At 34.9% G+C, this 23,305-nt stretch overlaps 1 protein-coding gene across 17 annotated transcripts in view; it reads right to left on the minus strand.

Moving 5' to 3' along the window:
* Window positions 1-3,931: 3,931 nt before the first annotated feature.
* The window catches only part of ZNF280D (zinc finger protein 280D), a 43,128-nt gene continuing 23,754 nt past the window's right edge, over window positions 3,932-23,305 (minus strand). For 2 of the 17 annotated variants that reach the window (XR_014934396.1, XR_014934395.1), the window contains 6 exons: window positions 22,346-22,486; window positions 20,554-20,616; window positions 19,912-20,030; window positions 19,688-19,724; window positions 17,323-17,420; window positions 4,806-6,574 (listed from right to left, as the gene is read on the minus strand). Coding sequence is in view for 14 of the 17 variants with exons in the window: in XM_085515585.1 (XP_085371711.1) it covers window positions 5,941-6,583; window positions 9,927-9,973; window positions 12,105-12,150; window positions 19,688-19,724; window positions 19,912-20,030; window positions 20,554-20,616; window positions 22,346-22,486 (1,096 nt within the window). In the remaining 3 variants the exon portion in view is untranslated. Of the gene's footprint in view, window positions 4,328-4,805; window positions 6,584-9,690; window positions 9,974-12,104; window positions 12,151-17,322; window positions 17,421-19,687; window positions 19,725-19,911; window positions 20,031-20,553; window positions 20,617-22,345; window positions 22,807-23,305 lie in introns of those variants that run through there. The other 15 variants (XM_085515582.1, XM_085515578.1, XM_085515579.1 and 12 more) reach the window with 13 other exon arrangements.

A 23,305-nucleotide genomic window follows, 5' to 3' on the forward strand; every position in this document is an offset into this window, starting at 1 on the left:
AAAAAATAAAAGTATCTGACATAGAACCCACTGGAATTTTAAAGGATGCTATTGTGAAATTCAGATGTTTGAATTTGCTTTTCGTTTACTTGTTTTCAGCTTCAGTAACTTCTTCCTGAGCTTCCACTGGGCACTGCATAGGAAAGCCCGATTGTGTGCTGTGCAGTCAGTGTTATAACTACTGCTGCAGTGGGTGAGGTAAGATCTCTTTCCTTCTGTTTTTCTTTTTTAATATCTATACCTTCAAGTGTTGGTTTCCTGGATTATCAGCCATCAACAAAATAAAAATTCTTTCCACAGTGAGGTTCAGTACGTTCCTGATCTTGGAACTGATCTGGCAGAGTATTCAGGAGGGTGGGGTATTAAAGGAGCTCTCATGAAATTGGTGAATATTAAGTCTATAAACTAGAACTATTTCTTCTTTCTAAACCGCCTTGGCTTGATATCTCAGCTTTATTAACTTCATTACACACAACTACATACACTCTTAAATTCATAGCAAAGAAATAAGGATATGGTTGTGTAAAAGCACAAAAGTCCATTTCCTAAGTTAGAGACTGCCATGACAGTAAAACAGTTGGGTTTTTGCTATAACTATTGGTTATAGTATCCCTAAAATTCTAGGTGCTGTACAAATAAAAAAGTCAGTACTCGCTTAATGTGGTCTCCAACAAACACACTTTTCTACTCTTTACTTTTTTCAGCATACTAAATCAAAGGCAGCTAGTCTAATATAGCCATGGATGGGATGCAGAAAGCCTTTTTCACCTACCCAGAAGATTTGGCAATGAAATACATTCAGCTTGACAGACAGGATCTATCTGATCTCAGAATAAGTGACCTTACAGATCTCTGACCTTTACCTAATTGGTGCACATGATACTCAAGAATATTAGACTACATTCAGGTCAACTTTCTTTGTGCTCTGAAGCCACTGATAAGAGTTTGGTCAGAAGCTTCACAGAATCTAATGGTTCTTCAGGGAGACCTCAACTTTCAATAGCTAAAACACAAAAAGCAGAAGCAATCTTCCCTACATATTCTGTATTCCACTCACAGTGAAGCTGCCATTTGCTGATGCTTCCTATTGATCTTTTATTGCAACGAGGCATCTTGACACACCAATCATTTGCTGCTTTGCATTTGCTCTGGAGATTCTGTTCAGTAGAATTCCTACCAGCCTGAGCACCACCTACAAGAGAAGAGAATACAGCTGTTACTGCATGGAGGCTGAAGTTCAGGGTGGATATATTTTACCCACTAACTTGGGATAAGCAGAACAACTTTTAAAGTACTTTTATCACTGTTCCTCCTCCATCTGTTTATTTCACAGAATTGAATGGTCACATACAAAACGATGTAAGAGATACAATCAAGAAGCACTCACAAAAGTGCAAGTGGATTGTAACCCCTCCCAAACAATGTATTTTATTAATGTGGAAAAACCAAGCATTTCTAAGGGTTGTGCAAACACTGAATAACAAATGCATTACTGTAAACTACATATGATGAGAGAAGACAGAAGATACATTTTTTACTGCCAGAATACAAACAGCATTAAGAAGTCACAGCCTGTTAACAGCTCTGAAAACACCAATGCCAAACACCAACTCCCTTGTGCAGTTAAATCACTCAGTGCTATTCGCAGTAGAGGAAAAGTCATCCGTTTTCATGCAGAATTCTGTTTTGGTTTAATTTCAACGCTGAATATTTCTCCTTACTTGTAACAGTGTCTATTGGCAATTATGCAAGGAAGAGTCAGCTTTATCCTGATGGAAATGCACAAACCCATTAAGTGCTTTTATAGACATTACTCTCAAAAAGACAGAAACAACATTTCCCAGAATCCTTAAGTAGCCTCATTAGCTCAACCTGACTTATCAAACTTACCTGTATGGACAGCAGAAATGGAATCTGGTTTCCCTTCAGTGGTTGGCTCACCAAACTGAAAGCACGCTTAGATTAGCAGAACATCCTAAATCAAGTAAAGTGGCAATATTACAATGTTATAGGTAAGTTTTTGCTCTAAGGAGTGTAAGAACCATTGCCAAAACCTGCCTTCTTTTTAACATGATCAATAAAAAGAGCTTTCTTTTTTCTGTCTTCATCAATATCAGGGAAAATAAAACCCAATTACATTTGCAATGTAGTTGCCTATAAATATAAACATGTATGCAAAGCAAAATTCGTGCATGTGCAGTAGCAGTTTGGCATGGTTAAGACTGCATTTGACCTCCCTCCTATCCCACCACCACTAACCCTCCACCAGGTTCAGTTTTTCTAGAAGTTTCCTTTTGGGCTGAACTCTTCCTAATTACTCTCTTCCTAATTACTTAAGCTACATTTCACATCCCTCCATTCTGTCTCAGATTTATTTAGTAATGAGATCTCATATATGAAGTAAATAAAGATTAAAGTGTGAGTGATTAACATTTTCCAAGGTTGTAGACTAGTTTTTATCTTTCAAAATTCTATGCAAATAACATTTGAATTCAGAACTCACATTTATAATTAACCTTCTGTAACTTCTGCAGTAAGATGCAGCAATTTGCAATAAATGAAATACTGTGAATTTGCTTACTGCTATAAATATGTTTTCTGCACACAAACAGTGGTAGTTGTATTATACCTTTTAAAGCCTTTACACCAAAAGATAGAAAGGCCATACATAAAATTCTACCTTTAGTGGCAGTAGTTGATTGAAACATACAGAACCTGTAACATCTCTGGAGATCCAGCCATAAAAAGTAAATAGACTCGCATCCAAGAGCTTCATGACTTGCAGCTGTTGGGTATACTGTGCCTATTCCTCTTCTGGCAATGCCTTCTTCCCCTGAAACAACAGGAATTTGTCTACAGTCCTCTACAAATTAGTCCAAAAAGCAGTATTCTTTTTGTCCAAATTGCACAAGACAAACTGAGGCATCTGCTGCACTTGAGGAAGCACCAAATGATCATAAGCTACTGATGTTCAGTTTTCAACTGAACAGGAAAAAAGCTAATGTGAATACAGCATGTCTCTTTTTTCAAATTACTAAGTTATATACCCAATATGAAATTATTATTCAAGTAAATCGTTAATCTCTCCAGAAATGAAACATATATTCTGGTACGGACACCGAGATTTAAATTAAGTTGCTTCTTTTGGCAAGGCAAAAAAACTTGAGGTAAAACGTCCTCCTAAGTTCAAAGAGAAAGGTGGCACAGAGAAAGAACTGCTGGTGGCTGAAGAATAAAAAGTTTTCATGCAACACAGAAACAACAAAAAAAGTGAGTTCTGTGTAGTTACATACAAATAACTCAAATGTAATCAGTGTAAATTATCTTTTGGAGTGACTTAAGCCTAAAGCACCTACTCAGCTTTGCTCTAGGAACCATACAGAATACATTAAAGGGATTAATTTTCATAATTACGCAATATCCTGCAGTGTTTACATAACAGATTTCTTCAGATAGGAAAAAAGAAATATATATTTTTTGTTCTTCACAAAAATAGCATACCAATGCTTTCATTATACAATGTAATGTTCTAGCTAAACTGTTTGATGGTCTCGCTATAACTATCTAGTACTCTCTTGTTCCATTTGGAAAGGTTGCTGTTTCAGACCTTAGACATCTGGGTGGTTTTAGACCTAACATTACTGTTGTAAAATATCTGCATTCTGAACATAGACTGAAATGAACAACCCACTACATATAAAATACCCGAGAATTCACATATATTTATCAAATACTCAGGTTTTTCCAGTCTGTTTGATTTCCCACATATTCTAGAAGTATGGCTCATTCAAACTACATTCTCATCCCAATTCATGTTATTAAAATGGCAAATATTTTAAAAATTTAATTGCATAAACGACAAACATGAGGAAATTACAAGCAAGTATCATACAACTGATTCCACTTGAAGTTAATCTTCTCCAACACCACATAAGAATTTTTCAAAGTATTTAATTGGCATGTAAAATCAATCTTCAGATTAAAAATATCACAGGTTTCTCTTGGTTTATATGCACTTTCGAGCTGCTTCAGTAACATACACAAGAAGTTCTATAGCTGGTTTACTCCTCTGAACTGCCCTTCTTAGGATGCTGTTATTTTATATTCCCTCATGTCTACATGCATGAAGACAAAAGACTTGTTAATAACACCTCAAAATAACAATTTCAGTACAACCTTTAAAAGGACAGAAGAATATTGCAACTTACTTTCTCAGCTTTTTTGTCTGTTTTTATTTTATTTTATTTGGAATTCATTAAAGCAGAAGAGCTCAGACAGCTGTGACTTTGTAAGTCATTCCACTTTTCTTTTAAAAAGGCTTCTACATCTGCATGGATGAAAATTAAGGAGCAATTTAAAATTTAATTCATGTGACTCTTCAGAGTTCTAAGCAATTTTTGAGATGTGGTTTATTTAGAGGCTTCAACAAGCAGGATGGTCTCTAGATGTTAATGCTGTTGCTGATTAGACTCATTTAGAAGCCAAGTCTAGTCAACCTAGAAGGGCAGAGCGAACTTCAACTGCATGCTGATGGTCCAGAAAAATATCTCTACGTAATCTGGAAAAGTTAGCATATCTAAGCACAATACACAGCTAGAAAAATATTCTTATGCATAGGCACTTGCTCATTTAATTCTTAAAAACAAAAAAGAAAAAAATCACTTCAGCATCAAACTCACAAATTTAAAATGAAAACTTTGAAATGAAATTGTTCCTGCAAACTGCTACCAAATCTTTTATAAAAAGGTGGGAATATTATGCCCAAAGTTTCAAGCTGAGCAGTGAAATTATTCACAAAGACAAAATTTTGTTGCAAATATTTACTCAAAAAAGTAATAATTTACAGCAGTGCTTTAACAGCTGTTCAAAACATTTAACACATTAAAAACAAAACTAGGTCAAAAGCACATTCTGAATGTTTCAAATGGAGCAAGGAAGTTGTAAGAGCAAGCTACTGTCATAATCATTTTTACACCTAACTGCTAACTATAAAAAAAAACAAAAAAAACCAGCAGCTATCTTTCTGAATATAACTTAGACTACAAAAAGTCGTGAAATTGAACTGTACATTCCCACATTATATGCTCACGTGTCCTTTTTTCTAAGAGTTAGCAAGTAGCAGCTGCAAAATGGCAGAATGCATGCCAGCTGGTACTTCCAGTTTGGGGTCTTCCTTCTTCTTGCTTAAAACAATTTTTACATTAAACCATACTTTGGTTTGCCTTACAGACCATTCCTATGGGTCTACCACTAAGAATATTTAAAATAATGGTAAAAGCCTAAAAACTACGGTACTTTTAGCAGTATGTTCTACTTTTTACAATTTTGTCCGGTATTTCTGCACAGTCTGCATACTGAAAACCCCACAAATATATATATTTTTTATTGTAATATTTCCACTTTCACTGAAAGTTTAAAGGTAAGTCTACAGTCTGGCAGGATTACACCTGTACAGAGGTGCATAGATTCATATAATTGTTTACATGCTTTTACAGACAGGAATGTGATACCAAATCCAAAGCTTGTGTTTACCCAGCTATCAGCAGACCAACAACCATTGCTACAAGTGTGCTTCATTGCAGCATTAGAACTGAATTTATACTAAGTTACACTGCTTCTTTAGAAGAGTTTTAAAAATCTTCTCTTGGCTAGCAAATAATCTTATTCCAGATACAAAAAATAGATTACGTTCCTCCTTTCAACTGTCAGTTTATTGAGATATTTGAGATATGAGAGAAAAAACAGGTAGATGAACTTAAAAACACATTACCCATTTCTAAATTTACTTGATTCAGTTGTGCACACATATACATCATCTCCATATGCCTAATTTCCCTTTCAAAAACCCCCCAAATTACTAGCATCAATAAGCACACTCGTCAGAAATGGTCCATGGTGTTCCTATCATGATATATAATACACAAGGAAATGAACATAATTTCAGCTTGCTTCATTTTCATCTGTTTTGTTTACAGTTGTTTCCATTCTGTTGGGACTGCCTTCTTGAGAAGTCTTGTCTGTTTGTTCAGAGAGCTGTTCAGCTTGCTTTGATGAAGGTGCAACATTACCTTTCTGAAGAATTTCAGTTGCTTCATGCTCTAGTACCTCTGATGGAGTCAAAGGCTCCAAATGAATACTGCCTTGTTCACTCATGTCTGAACTAACTGATTCAGGTTCATTTCTTTTTCTCAAGAACTGCTCAAAACTAACATCTTCACCCAAAGTTAGCTTTAAGTCCTTTGCATTCAATGCTGAAAGTGTAGTTTTATCCAAATTTTTCACTTTAGTCTGATCAGTCAAGACATCATCATCTGAACTTTGGCAAGTTTTCAACTCACTTTCTCCATGAATACATTTCTGTTTCTCGCCTACTAATTGTTTGTTATGATCTGAATCACAACACGTTCCTTTCTCATGCAAGGATTTCTTCGTGCTATTATCATGGAGTTCCAAATTGGGAACATTTTCTGTAGCTGACAGTGATGAGTTCTCTTCATTCTTTTCAACTGATGCAACTTCATTTTGGTTTCTACTGCATTCTTTTGTTTCCTCTGAAGAATCAAGCTCCTGTTTGCTGTAAAAAAACAGAATGTTATTGTTCTAAAAGTTATAATAAAGCAACACATGGTTATACTCTGCAAAGTAACACCCAAAGTGGCACTGCAGATTTCCTATTTGTTATTTCTTAAAAATTTTCATAGCAAGATAGGCTGAATTCAACAAATGCATTTTTCTTATCCGTTTATAAACTTAGCTTTGGTGTTCTTTAACTCTTGGATATTATAGCTAGAAATGAAGGTTGCTTCCTTCTTCTCATCTGGAATTTTAAAAATACAGCCCCAAGCTGTAAATGCAGATAGAACTAATGGAAACTGCTGCTGATGTGCAAGAAAAATTAGCCAGTTCATACCTTAACACTGACAAATTGAATCTGCACTGCTAATGGGTGTCAAGAAAGAAAGAAGATAGCCATTGGAAATCACAACTAATTCAAACCTAAAATTTAGTTGATCAACTAGAAATTTGCATTGTTTCAATAAGTGAATTGGTAAAAGAGCATTTTTAGTCACTTTTCAGAGTAAAACCACATGGTGATAAATAAAAGGAAAGAACAGTGTTGATTCATGCAAGTAAAAATGAGAATCTTATCATATTGTAACATAGAAAACAAAACAACAAATTGTATATGAAACAGTTATTGTTAAATTCTGTATTATTTCAATAAAGCCACATGCAGTTCTGTAAGGTAATCAGGAAAGTGAAGTGGGAGAGGGATGAGAATCCTCCAAAGAGATTCAACTATGTATTTCAGATGTCACCTCTACCAACAAAAACACAGTCACATGCTATATGCAAACAGCTCACACCCATATTCCAACAGATGAAACCCTACTTTCTGATATTTCTCTTCATTTGTTATAGAAACATCAGGCTTCTCTCATCATTTCAATGAGGAAGCTCATTTTTTTCCTGTAAAGATTTTGGCTTGGTAAATATGAAATTTGAAACCCACTCTAGATTATTCAGAATGACAAGCAGCTGTAGCTGCCCCAAATGGCAATGTTTAATAGACAAAAAATAAAAATAAAAGCAGTGAAAGGTGGCAGAGGGGATGGAAGAACAAGACGGATTTCAGATGCAAATTCTATATAGGAAGTTAAAATTGGAGCAAGTACATCTCCCAGTTTAATGTTTGAGTCTGAAAGTTACAAATAGTATCTGAACAGTAATATGCAGATAAGAAGTGCAAGAGAGATGGTATCATCAAGTATTAGATGCATCAAAAAAGCATCTGTACTTCTTTCAAATACTTTTAAATTCGATTGAAACCACTCCTGGCTAAACCTACTCGCCAAGCAATGGATAGATCAAGGACTCTTTCAGGAAATAACCAGCTTCTTGCTGCTAAATTTTTTACAATATATTTTCAAGCTATAAGTTAATGTGATTCACCTACATGCTAAGCAATATTGAATTGCACAGCAAATGGTTTGTTTGGTCTAGGTGCTACAAGCTACAAACACTCAGCAGTTTGTTTTCAAGTTTTACTTTCACTCAAAGAAGCTAATTCAAGAAAATCCAACTTTCTACTTAGGTTTAAGATACAGGAATATTTTGAATGGGCTAAGAGACTACAAAGGTAACCTTAAATGGTAAACTCTTACTACCTACTGATGTAGTCATAATAATAATTTCACCATGACACCATTTCTTTATTCATAACCAGGAAATAACTCAGGAGATGAACCTATCTGCCAAATTATAACCTGCAATAGCTACTACTAGTGCTTTTTTCACTTATTAGACTAACACAATAGACAGTACTCTCCAATATACATTCTTTCTATCCAAATTATTCTCTTCTGTCTCAAACTACTAGAAAAAAAGGAAAATGTAATGATTCAGAGAAAACTTGAGACAAAGCTCCAGCACAGGAGCTACTCTCACTACCCAGCAGCTATGGATGATAATTAGCCTTAGCACACCTGTTCCTAATTGCCTTCCCTATTCCAGAAAAATAATTTAGCTATACGGAGCCTTAGAAATTCTAGTAAGTATTCAGAACTGCATTCATACAAAAATCCAATCAACTCTATGAAACTGTATATAAATGACCTTTAGCTGCTATTTTCCAACAAGCAGCTTGGAAGTGGGGTGAAGTTGCAGAGTAAACAACCAAAATAGTATGCTTAACTTGGCAATTTTTGAACACAGGTATGCAAAAATAAGTTTAAATACAGCAATGACTCATTACTCATTAGCAACGACAACATTTCCACACAGGATGCTCCAGATGGATTACATTCACACACCATTCACAACAAGGAACTCTTAAAGGACAAACCTACTTTAACATGGAGCGGAAATCTATCACAGTCTCCCTCATCTTCTTGCAATCAAACCCCAACTTTAACCAAATCCAGCCTTCACTATCAACTCATTTTCAGTAAAGCATGAGAAGTATTGCTACACACTATGCACCTTCATATCGAACAACTCTCCAATGAAATAGTTTACCTCTGCTGACAACTGCTGATGAATAAGCAAAAACTCAGTAGTTGTGCCACACTCAACCCCTCAATAAAAAAGAAACCCACAACATATGGAATTTCAAAAAGTCATTCTGTTAGGAAGTCAGCAGCTGAAAAAAAGACTTCTAAGTAACATTAGGAATGAAAGACTCTTTCCAATCTACATGCAGACAGTACTGTATAAGAACATTAAAAAAATAAATAAGCTTAAGAAGTCTGGAAATTAAAAGAAAATTTTCCTTATTGTATTGAAGACGTAAGACCTGGGAGCTGAAGGAAGATCAGCTCTGCATACTTGCAGTGTTCTGTTTGTTTTTCAGGTGGTTCTGACTGTTGGTTTGGTTTTTATTTTTACTTCAGGCCATGAGATCTGAAGTAGTCAAGTATATACACACATATATGTAAGTCTGCCCACAATGTGTGCCCAAAGCCATGTAAATTTCAGTTATTCTCCCAGACATTAAAAACCCACAATTATAATTTTCCTTTGATGTGCAGTTGTTACAGCTACCCAATAAAATGAACTCCCATGGATTAACATTTACTGATGTATGTTCTAATTGTTCCCCGTTTTCCCTTTCAATGATGTTAATTCATGCACAGTAATACAAAAAAAAAAAAAAAAAAATCTTTTTAACACTGTACAATCATGAACTTTGACTAATAAGTAGGTTAAGCCCTGTTAAGCACTGTTTTGACATTTACAACCTAAATTCTTTGCATCTTTTTGAGTACATCATGACTGCCACTTAAAGGTTTTTGTCATAGAAAAACACATTATGAAAATATTAATTAAACATATTCTCACCCAATTACCTGAGAAAAAACACAGCATGTATTATTTTATGTAATTGAATTTCGAGATGCAGCTAATTATTGTATTAGCTTTCATATGTTGGTGTTTCTGTTTTTCCTTCAGATAAACTAGGTCTTGAAATTTTCTGTAATAATTAATAATATTTTATTTTTTTATCCATGACCAATTGATTACAATAAACTTGCAGAGACAAATTCACACTGACATTCCATACGTCTGCTAAGAAGCAGAGATTGGATATTAATACAGATGTCTGCAAAATCTTGCAAAATAAGGGGGGGAAAAAAACCCTTAATTTTAAAGCAACTCTTATAGCCTTTTTCATATATGCAGTTGTAATTACACCTTACCGAAGAGAATCTGGTGAACCATGGCCTGACAGCATTTTACTTGTAAGGTAAAAGCAAACAAACAAGAAAAAAATAACCCAGAACAACTAATATGACAAAATTTTAGTAAAAAGCCAAGAGAAAACTGAGGTTATCATATTAAAGCATTACAGTGATTTAGCCCTACAGATGTCTTTAACTTAAACTATAAGATTCTTACCAGAATGCTCATCACAGGAGAAACCTGAGTCTATTGTAATGCATCCATCCAATGAAATCATTTTTGAACTCTGAGCAATATTATCAAATTTTATCTTTTGTTTTAAAGAGTAGAAAAAATAAATTTTTGAAAAACTGCCAGTGGGAAATGGTCAAAGCAGCCTTCTAAAAGCTTCTACTACATTATAGGGCTTTCTGTCTATATATTATCTTAACTCTTATTAAGGAAATTATATGTCCTTAAAAAAATAGACACTTAGTTTTTTTCCAAGTGAATTCTGGTTTTACAATAAAAGAGGCTTTTGTTTGAACAGAAATATAAGCACCTCAATCATTTGTGTCACAAACTCTTAAGATATTTTAAAGCCAGCATAAGCAATATCATATATTGTTAATATAATACTTGTCTCCACAGAGGTTTGCTTCAGTGTGGCCAAATCATGCGGCAAATATCTCGAAGGTATATGGTCAGGCTAAGCTTATACTATCTTCTAAAAGGGTTTCTGCTATATTTCTATCACTGTATTTCTGTCATTCTATCCCCACAGCTATAAAATCCATTATATGAAACACTTTCCAGCTTCAAATTATTGCACACTACCTGTCTCCACCTCCACATTTGGCAAAGTATGGATCTACACTGCTCTAATTGGTCTACTACAGAACCTTTCTCTCTAGCCATCATGTTCCTCTGCTCTCAGTGAGCCTACCCACTCAACAGAGAATTATATGGAAAGAAAGATTTCTTCTCTCTCTAAATCTCATACGCTAAGCACCCAGTAATCAGAGTTTCCATGTGGCCCAGACCACAGTGAAAGGCAACTCACAGTTCTGACAATACTTTCTTTATACTGTGAGTAACAAGTGAGAGCTAAAACAAACATTGCTATTTTGTCTATATTCTCCACGTCCTCCAGTCATAAGGGCTATGGCTGTTCTTCTTTTCTTTTTGTTGTATTTTAAATGAAAACCAAAAACACGAAACATCATTTTGTGAAGCAATACATAGAAATTCCAGATCTTCTCTAATTCTTAAACAGGTGGAGCCCACTGAAACTGCAAGAAATACATTCTAAACAGTCTAAAGCATGAAAAAGAAGGAAAAGTAAAGAAAACAAACAAAACGCCACCAAAAAAAACATGCCTAAAGTGGTTATGGACAGAAAAGATTCTGCTATTTATGCTTCATAATCCTTTCACTTTTAACACAACTAAATGAAGACACACAGGCTTCTCAGATTGCTATATAGTAGTGCACATGCTTAGCAAGAAAGCCATTCTGGTCTCAAGTGGCATTTCCAAAGATTTTCCTCCTTGAAGAAATACAAATAAAATTAGCAAAGAAGTTAGAGTTCAAAATCAGTATCTAGCCAAATCTCAAGTTATATTTCAGGTCAATTTTGAGTTCCCCAAAGATGAAGATACATAAGTAAGACATTTATACCACTCCTTCCTTGGCTTCTGACCTACAAATCAACCAGACAGACTGACTACCAATTGGGAGTGTTTCTGTAGCTGACCTAATAAAAGTGTCCCGCCACGGCAGTAGTAAAACACAGAAAGGTGTTTTTAGCACTGTGCATATCTTCTGAACTCCATGAAGCAGTAGGATACGTATATTTAAAATAGAATTGTATTGTGTCTTCAGATAATTTATGAAGTTCAGAGATACTGTTTACATTGTGTGGAGAAAAGAAAAGACGTTACCTCCAACTTAGCTTCTTTCTCTCTAATGGAGATTTCAGTCTTTAACCTAGTGGACAATGAATTAAGATTCAACATTTTCAATACTGTATGGTGAAAACAGAGACAAAATATGAAGATATTTACAGCAACCAAGAAAGTAACTTGGTAATTTGAAATCAATTTCCAAAGTTTATACTTAATTTTGAGCTTAGATGTACTTCAAGGTTCAAAGAGAACATTTAATAACCCTAAAATATATTACTTGTTATACAGGAACCACAATAGAAATTTCTACTGTGAAACCTGTTCCAGTTATTTAATCTCATGAAAAACAGCAATCAACAGACTTCAGACTCTTACTGGTACTTCTATTCTAGCACTAGAAGATGAATAATCCCCTTACCATAATGGTCTTTTAAACAATAATTCAAGTATTTAAAACCTGAAATGACAAATCTGCTGAACTGTATTTTTTAAAAAGTACATAAAACTATATTCTGGCCAACAATGTATATTTATTTATTTGGAATAACTACCATTACCCAATTACTCGGGACAAAGTTGTGGATTACTTGAGGGCAATTGTAAAACATTGCAATCGACTTCCAACTACAACTTGGAGGAGATCCTTCCTTTGAAATATAGGCACAGTCCATCCATTAGATCAGTTATAAATTATTAAGATCTATTGACTTTTCAAACCTCATTAATTAAACAGCTTATCACAATATCACTAACATTGATTTTCTGTATTGAGAAAAGAAAATGCTACTGCAGAGATTGCAACAAGCTAACAAAGCCTTGTTCTAATGCAAAAGCTAAGCTTTCAAAAGTTTCCTATAAAAAAAACCTACACAAACACCTTAAAATTGCTTATATCTGTATCATCTTTCTTGATGCCGTATTAAAGTCAAATTTATTCTGGTGAGTATGGTGCTGTCTGTTACATTTAAATTATGTTATTAATCATAAATGAAATGATTCATGACCTTACTGAGCCTTAATGGCTGTCTGCAGGGTACAACACACTTGACAGAAGTAACAGCTTCATCAACTTAAATTTTATGAAAATGTATACCAATACTAGGTTAATATGCAGCCACAGCTGTTTTCCTAAAATAATGTAAAAAACAGTGCTAAAAGCAGGCCCTTTCAAGAATTTTTAAGAATTTCAGCACACACTTCCAAGCACACCACGTACACCTTCTAATAATGTTAACGTTCCAGCAGGTAAACAGCCATTTATTTTTTATTATTACACCTTAATTTGGAACAAACCATGGCAGAAGTAACTTGGAAAATATACTTTTTTATAATAACTGGTATTTCAGCATGGTAACAATGCTTTCCTAATTAACAGGAAGAAAAGGTGTCAGGGTAAATCAAAAGATAACCCTTTTGGGTTGAGGATTTAATATACTTTTAAGTGTTTAATCTTGAGTACCAATAAAGGTAGAAGATAATGCAGCATAAGATATTTAGCTTAACTTCACTGTTTTAAACATTTCTACGCAAGAGTTTAAACAAATATGTTCAAAATTGCAGTCTAAAACTAATCGCTAATCACTCTGGAAAGGGCAAAACAACCTAGACAAATCAGACACTACAGGATAAAACACGGTTCTTGTTGAATGAGTAAATTTAGGCTTTGCCATAAAAACTCACCTCCAGTGAACTGAATCCAATACCTGTCTATTGTTTTAAACATCTTATAAACACATGGGGTGGACTACAGTGTTTCAAAAGCCAACAAAAATTCTGAGATGGCCACCTCTTGGTTAACACAGTTCAACTTGGATTATTTATAATATATATATTCAACCTTGCTTCTATTTCAAATTAGGTTTTTGAATGCAGCTCTAATTCATAATTAGCAATAGTATCATAAGTGGATTCTGAATCAGAGAAGACTCTGGTTCTCTCTATGCTGTTATGTTCCTAGCACTTTTATGCTAAGAAATGTTAAATCTCTGGCTCCAATATTTAAATTTCCAAAGAATTCTGACTCATGTTTCCAGAAAGCAATACAGGCAAACTGCTTTCTTACATAACTGGAGCTACAGGACTTCTGCACATAATCCTATGAAAACAATACAAATATTGTGATCTCTGGTAAATACAACCTGTTGGCCCACAATTTTGAAATCTTTCTAGCTCCCAAAAGATTCTTTACTGTACATAAACTTCCCGTTAAGAACAGTGAAAAGCAACCCCTAATTGTCAATCTTCTCTTCAATAAATGTTCAGATGAAACGTAACAGCTGAAGAAAAATTTTCAGGCTGAGATACTTAATAGAAGGTACTGACCATAAAACCAAACAGACTCAGGCTTTAACTAAAGAATAAAAGCTGGCCTACTAAGAGCATTCCATAGATGCTTTAAATGTGAATACAGGTTGATCTGAAACTTCATTTGCTACAAAGGAGTCACGTTGGACTAATGGAACAGATTTGGAGTCAACAGAAGAAGCAAACATTTAGATGCACAGTCCAAACACAACTATTATCATTATTTCTGAAATTCATGCAAACACAGTTTTGCTTGCCTTCACAATATGAAACGTATATATATTTGTGTGCACACAGAACTTAAACCATAAACAACTCTTCTCAGGGATCTGCTATGTTACCCCTATAGACACATAGTGCTCCCACACCGTATTTAGGTTAAGTAGTACTGAAAAGCAGCTGGAATCTTTCAAACATCCATTTTCTGTCCATTCCTAACCAGATGTAACCTTTTCTAGGACAATTAGCTCCATCTTACATCTTTGCATTAACTGAATGGCTTAAGGTACTTTCTCAGCTCAACCATATCCAAGAATTATGAACAAACTATTTGCAAGCAAAGAATGGAAGAGTCTTTGTCTTGTTCTTTCGTTGGTTTTGTTTTGTTTGGGGAGTACATTTAAGCAGCAAACAACAAAACCCAAAGCCTTTTTAGTAGAAAATACTTTAAATAACTTTAAACAGGGAAAGCAATTCAATGAAGCTCAATTTTCCCTTACCACTCCATGCAAAAAAAAATTACTTGACAGAAATGTTATTATGGTATGGAACACATGAATGCATAGTTAGAAGAAAAAGATGTTTCCAGTGCTGAGGCAATTAACACTGGTGAATGAATGAGAATAGGAAAGATGGTAACATTTGTATTATTTGATCCTTCTCCAGTTTCTCATGTGTAACATAGCGTTAGCAATGGATACAGCTACATATTAACTTAATTATGAATAAATAAGTGTAATTATATACAAAGTTAAACAGTCAAATATTTTTATCTCCCCTAAAGCCTGAAAGAAACTTCACTTTCTTGTCAGAAAGACTTCCATGCTTTGACTTTGCAGATATGGTCCAATATACTGCATTATTCATGTAAGCTGGTAGCAATTAGGACTGTCAGGGATAGTAAAGCATGAGTCATGCAGGTTTATCTGCATGATTTAGTACTGTTTTTATATTGCAAGCTTTCCACTTAAGAACCTTCTCCAAACTTAATGCAAAAGGAAACAAGATGCCACGATAAAACTTGTTTCTACATAAACTGCTTTGCCACCCTTACCAACAAAAGGCTAGCAAATCTGCAGGTAACTTAGACACTTTTAAACTAATTTCTACAGTAAAATTGTACAAGAACTAAATGGCAATCTTCCAGATCATCTAACTTCAAAGCGAAGCATCAATCCAGTGTAATTTGCAGTAAATTCTTAGAGAAAAATTTTCAAAGCCATAAAAATCTGCAATCATACTCTTGATTTTGGTTGCTGATAAAAACATGAATTAAAGTGAAATATCACAGATTCAGCTTCCTCTAGATTACAAAAGCATGTTTGTAATGAAAAAAATAATCACACTCACTGAATGCTATTGTGCCAAAACAGAAACAAGTCCAGCAAGAAAAACTTAAAGTACATAGCTGATGATTGAAATTGAACAACAGCATGTGGGACAGAACACACTTTCTGTCAGAATAAAAAGGAGCAAAAAGAACAAGACTTAAGAGTACTGACTGCATAGATGCTCATTCACAAAACATGAGTCAAAGACAGTGGATGACATGATCTTTGCTGTTACTAGCAACACCACAGTGGCTTCAAAAGCTCAATCAAAATCTTTGCCGTTTCTACATGAAAAGGGAATAGAACAAAAATATCAGTCAAAACAGATTAACTTTGTAGAATCTGATTATGCAGAAAAAACAAGTGCTGCAAATCAAGAATAGTCTGTGTTTATCAGATCATTCATCAGATCTCTTATAACCAGGAAGAGATAACAATGACTGACCACAGAGTAAGATTATCTATTAAGTTGCTTGGAAGCTGGTAAACTTGAGATTCAAGCAAGAAATATATCCACTGTAAGTAGGGGGTTGAGTCTGGAGGTATTCTAGGTGTTCATCATGACGAAACGAAAGCTCATCATATATTTAGACATCTTTGTTGACGGATAAACTTGCCACAGATTATCTAGAACTACAGATGAAATCAGAAGCAGTGAAATCAAAATTGGCAGATGCTTGACTGGAGCATTTTTGAAGATGAGAGATGATACCAAAAGAACAAAGTATGAATGAACTGCTACACTCTCAGAATCAAGGCTCAACAAATAACATGTTTCCATCACTCACAATCTTCCTATAGTATTTAGGAGTAAAGAGAAGCTTAGCCACTAAAGTAAAGCTAACAAATTCTTTTGGCCAAGATTCAGTTTATGCAGTTACATGTGATACAAGTCTTCCAAAGCATATTTACCACTACATACTGTAAAGACATTGCTAGACAAAACGCAACTTTATTTTTAAACACATAAGGACTTGTATAAGGACTTGAATGTTTTAGTAAATACCCAAAGAGAATGACAAATCCCTCAACTTCCAAAAGCCAAGATCAAGTTCAGAACAAAATGGGCTTTGGTGCTATTAAGTATATGCCCTCATTTATACACTACTCTAGCTCTGGATGATACTGACAGACTCGAGGGGACAATGAGCAGCGAAGAAATACTACATCACATAAATGAAACTACTGGTAAGTCACTCTTCCATGGATTATAGCCCCCAAAAGCTGTAAATTAATGCTGCAAACCAGAGAACAGTAACACAGAAGAGCCTTTGCCAGACTACAGTAATGGAGAAAAGACCAGACCTGCTGCCTAAAAGATGCAAAAAGAGAATACCCCACAGCCTCAATGCATGAAGAAAAAAGAAAAGGTCTGGTCAGATGCTTGTTCGCTTACATACCAAAATAATCCCAAGCTCGACTGGGTTCAATTTGCTGCTCCACAATGATGTATCAGTGAGCCAAAGCAGCATAGGATACCTGCTCACTTTCAACTCCCCTGCAACAAAAATGTCTACTGTCAGTTCATTTAAAAATATGTTAATGTTGTGCAAAGTAGCGAGTAGAGCATTAGAAGAGTACTGGAATAGTTATCAAGGCTCATTCCCTCAGCACAAAGTGGATCACCAAACAACAAAACGAGGCAACTTTTGTGAAGAAGCAATATCAAAAGAAAATCCTTCTTGAACACCTCCAGCTAAGTTTTCTGTACTACTAATGACAGAATCTTGGTCCTAAGGCAAGCCTCACCAATACTGAACACAGTTTATAGAATGTGTCTGGTCATTAGCAATAAAGATGAGTTTTCCAACACATACAGTCTTATAGACCACAGAAGATACCAAGGTCTGAAAGGTGCAAGAGAAGATCCAAAATCATCCAAGAGTCTGTGAGTCACTACAGCCAGTGTTGCAGGAAATCCATAAGCAACCCACGCTTCACCAAATTACAGGTCAAAGAATGAGAAGATACACTCACATATCACAGAGAAACTACACGGTGAATGTTGTGAGCACTGTCTACAGACACCTCTTGCAAAACCAAGCACAGAGCATGATGAAGATAAATATTCATGTGTACTCTGTACTGCAAATAATGAATACAAGGTCTGCTGCATAGATGCACTTATGCTACTAGATTCAGAAATTAAATTCTTGTCCCAAGCATCAGCAAGCTATTAAATGGATAAGGACAAGACTGGTGAGATTAATCGGGTCTAAAAAAATAACAGCTTATACCACCTCACACTGAGCCAGTAAATAACCTAACAGCAAAACCAGGGCTCTCAAAAATAATGGCTATATTCATCTATTCAAACATAAGACACTAATAGCTTGTACATATTCTTGACTGTACTTCAAATCTACTGTTTCAGTGCTTACACACCTGTTTCTGCATAATAGATATTAAGCACATCCAACATTCTTAAAGTATTTTTGTATGACATCTGTGCAATATTTTCAAGATACTTGTGCAGTACTGACAACAGCCTGCCACAAACACACATCTGTACCCACCATACACCTGTAACTTTCCTCACATATAGTCCAGCAGATATGAATTCCAAACACATACATCCAGCTACTAGAGTTGTATCACAGCTCAACACTTAATTTTCCATTGTTTGAGTTTCACAGAAATCCAAACAGTTGAAGAACACAAGCAACCCTGGATTTATGAAGGGAATACACAGCTCACCCTCTTAAGTGACTGTTCCTAGTATTTTGTCAGACCTTAACATTCACTACTCCAGGAAGAGAAATTCCACTTTTTCTTAAATGTTTTTGGGTTTTTTTTGGTTTTTTTTTTTTTTTTGGAATGGTTTCCCAAATCAACTTCCTTCCCATCTGCTCCTTACAAAACAACTTTGGTTCTTTTTAATAATGTCTGTTTTTCATCTTATCAAACCACAAGTTCTACTCAACTACATCAAATGCTAAGCAGTTACTACTAAAGGTAAGCTCACAACATACTTTTTGTGCTGCTATTACTCATAATCAAATAAATATATTTCCATGTTTGGATCAGTTGAGAGATTATTCCAGCATGTCCTCTTACTGGCCACTTCATTAGTAAATTATAAGGCAGTTATATTATACAGACTAGTACATAACAGTATTATAAATAATAAATATTAATAGAAAGTAATGAAATCAGAACATTTGGGGTTGGAAAAGACCTTTTAAGGTCATCTACATCCAACCTACCTGGCATGAATATAATATATATATATCATATATAATCAGGGAAAGGTTTAGCATATAAACTGAAAGCCAAAATTTCCACATTATTTTTTCTTTTCAAATCAATTCCTTGCATTTAAAAAATTAATTAGACATTAATTAGTATATTTTCTGTCAAATAAATGACATTACTTGGAAAATAATTTCTAAATAATGTATCCTACATCAAGTAAAGCATTTTTATTTTCTTTTTGCATCAACACCGTGTAAAGGACATTAAACACTCGTTTAATATTGCTAATATTAAAAGTGACTTCAAATAACAATCTCTCTAGGCCTAGACTTAGCAGTTAGGACCAAGAAATTTTAATACTGCAAGAACTGTTTTATGACCTAGGCAATTTATCTCCCCCATCTTGCAATTCTGGACGTAGTCAATAGTAAAAACACATTAAGTGTACATTCCATACATTTTCGGTTCTAATGAATTTGGAAGAAATCCAAGTTCAAAGTACAATTTTTGACCATCTGTCACTGAATTAATAGGAAAAGAAGAAATACTAAGTGGTAAAACAAAACTTACTCAGATACTTGTTCAGCAGTTGGTAAATCTACAGAAACTGAAAATAAGAATAAAGGATTAAGTTAAAAATACTTTTAAAAAAATGTGGAAATACACAAGTACTTGCTTTTAAATCTATGCACAGACATAATAATGTAATAAAAAAAAAACTACCATAACAGACTAACACCTTCATGTGACTACTTGTACATGTGCTATATAAGAAAACAACTGCACATACTCACCATTCTCTATAATAACTTGACAAGCATGAGCATGGCTTTCACTCAGATGTGTGGCCATTCTATCTAAGCCAGAACCATCAGTCAGAAAATCACAGTTAAGACATACTACAGTCACACCTCTAGAGGGAAGAAAGTAAAAAGTATGTGTAAATGCAACATGGCTGTGAGAGCAGCTTTAGCCTACAGCTACTGGACAGACTAAAGGAAAAAGAAACAACCCTGCTTTTGCAGTTTTAGATGAGGTGACTCAAAGAAGCATTGCACATGGAAATTCCAGTCAGTGACTAGGACATCTCCTTGCTGAACACAGTAAAAAGAATGTAACTTCAGACAGAATTTGAGTTTCTTGGTTTTTTCCACCTCCTTCTCCTTTCAGACCTTGCACATTATGAATAACTGGAAAATAAAGCTATGAAAATATTTATTTTAAAAAGCCCTGAGAAAGAAGTCAACAAAAGTGGACCAAAGAAACCCCACCCATCTGTCACAAAAGAGAACGCTGCTAATAGAAGTGATAACATTTCCATCTCTCTGCTCTTTATGGAACCCTAGAACTTCAAGAGGCTCTAATCTATTTTAAGCAATCAAGTCACTATCGTAAAGCAAAACCAATGATCTACAGCTGAATAAAAGCAGAATTACCGTAGCTCTTCCGAATGCTTCTTGTATATCCAAAATCTTTTACTTGGACGAGCACTGTGAAAACTAAAAAAAAACAAACAAACACAAAAACCAACAAAAGACAAACTATCATAATTTAATCTTTCTTTCTCGAGTATATTACTCCACATATTCCCTACGTACTACACACAGTACTGAAATTTGCTTTCAAGTTGAAAACAACATTCAACTACTGACCTGCATTATTCTAAAAAACAGATTTGATGAAATGCTTGTGAATCTCATCTCCAGTTTAAAACACTGGTAAAAGAAAACTCCACACCACTCTGAAGAGCAGAAGAAACAAACAACCTCAGGAACACCATTTCTACTTTTGAGCTCTCTAGTAAGGAGCTTGGGAGGGGCAAGACTTCAATTTTTTTGGCACAGTACTGCATGAACATAGTTTGCTTCCATCAGCAGTTTAGATTTTGAAACACCGTGCTTAAGTTACACAGTGAAAGCTATACAGTGAAGTGGTTTTATTCAACACAAACTTCCTCAGGAGACATTAAAAACTGAAACTTAAGACAACTTCAAGTTATCCCACATGCAGGTTAAACACGTGCCAACATAATATATTCCCAATATTAAACAAAAAGCAAGCAACCAAGTACAGATGCTGCTACAGCAAAGACATACAGCCTTCTTCCACACCACTTCTTGTTCCTTAGGTGGTGATAGCTGCAAGAGGTCTAAGTAGTGGGACAGTCAAGACAGAGCACTGAGGAGATAAAGGACAAAAGACTAGTTGCTGTGCTGCATGGTTGAACTGGACAACAGCCAGAGCATGGACAACAGCAGGAACAGTTTACTTTAGATTCCCTTCTCTTGTTCTGGAATAAGCCTTTTTTCTTGTACGATTACAATTAGGTACATTAATTTTTATTATTTGTTAAGCATGCAACCCACAGATTATCTGCATGGAAGTCTGTAAACTATTTCATACAAGAACACTAACATTAATGTGACTAGGACAATGCACAAAAGATATACAAAAAAATGTATGAGTCACGTATTTAAGTATTCTAGACTTCAAAAACATTTATGTTTAAAATGCCTTTGTATTTAAAAAGACAACTGCATTCTGGGTTTTTTCTTTTGCCACAATACATTTGACCTGTTAAAGGCACAGAATTAACAGGTAGGTTTTCAAAATATTTAACCTTGCTGCCAGGAGATCTATGTACACTCACTGCATACAATACTCCCTTTGCTCTGAAAACTTGCATGTTGTTTCCTTAACAGGCTCTTTTACATCTGTCATCACTAATACCCTAGACTGTCTTACAGCAACAAACCTCATACAAAATCAGATGTTGCTATTTTCACAGACGATCAAAGTAGTATCCCACTTGGTTAGGCTATCTGAGACACCCTCTACATGGTATTCTGAGCATGGATTTCATTAGAGATAGCAGTGGCTTTATATGGTCAGCACTTGTGCAAAACAGATGAGGTCTTAAATCTGAAACTCAGAGAATATGCAGTGATTAACCATTATTTCATAAGTTTGGCTGAAATGATACTGAGACCCCACTGAAATTGTGAAGCAAAGACAAAAAGCTGCCTGAACATTTAGCTTTTTACAAGCTAAGGTACAAGAATACTGTGTTTAGGTCCCCATTAGAAGTGAAAATCCAACATATACATGTCCCTGTCAGACCCGTGTCATAATCTAAAATTCAGTTAATACACACACTTCATGCAATTTATGTGAATGTGAACTTTAAAAGCATATGATAATTCAATAAAAATTGTATAGAATTCTTACCTCATCATGTGATTCACATAAGCTTTGCTACAGCTAGTATTGTATCTGCATAAGCTACAATGGACATACGCAGGAAAGTGGCTTGCAAAATCTTTTATTTCTGAGTAACACTCAATGCATTTGTGAGCTCCCAAACGACACCTAACGTAATATGGAAAAGTTCATAGTTAACATCAGTACCTTAGGACAATATAACTATTCCAAACCTCTTGCATTACATCTCTAAAAAGCCTGCCTACATTGGAGGAAAAAAAAAAGACAAACTTAAAAATGTATCAGATAAATATTTATTATAGGTTGTAATAGTAGACATAAGTCTGTTTTCTCTTGAATTGTTGTCATTACAGCTTTTACTTTTTTTTTTTTTTATTAAGGTCAGTGAAAACATCTGCTACTGAACACTTCTGGAAACAAGATACTGCATATGAGACCCTCCAATTTCAGCTGCTGCTGTTGTCTTTCTGTAGTTGAAAAGAATTTCAAAGAAACGTTTCATTCACACATTCTGCAAGCTTTGAAAAAAATTCTCTGCAAGCTTTGAAAGAACTACAGATGAAGATTGAAATCCTGCTCTTATCTAATTTTGTTGGTCATTTTTAGACATTTCAAACAGATAAATTCTGGGAGTTAGCACCTTACTGAATGGGAGACACACATAATCTCTTTGACAGAGAATTGCTGCTGCATGATAACAAATGAAAAGAATTATATTCTAGTTCATAAAAGACCCATAGAATTACTAAAGAATTGTCAAAACCATTGAACTGTAAGTATAAGGAGAGTCTTTTTCACCCCCATACCTCTATGTGGGGACCAAGGAGGTAAATCCCTCCCCACTGTAAGGGTAGAGCAAGTCTAAGAGTGCCTCCTTAGACTGAATGAGTATAAGTCTATGGGGCCAGATGGCGTGCATCCCAGGGTCCTGAAGGAGCTGGCTGAGGTGGTTGCTGAACCACTCTC

The sequence above is a fragment of the Coturnix japonica genome, chromosome 14 (genome assembly GCF_054131305.1).
Source record: "Coturnix japonica strain WE chromosome 14, WE-NBRP24, whole genome shotgun sequence".
Classification (NCBI taxonomy): Eukaryota; Metazoa; Chordata; class Aves; order Galliformes; family Phasianidae; genus Coturnix; species Coturnix japonica.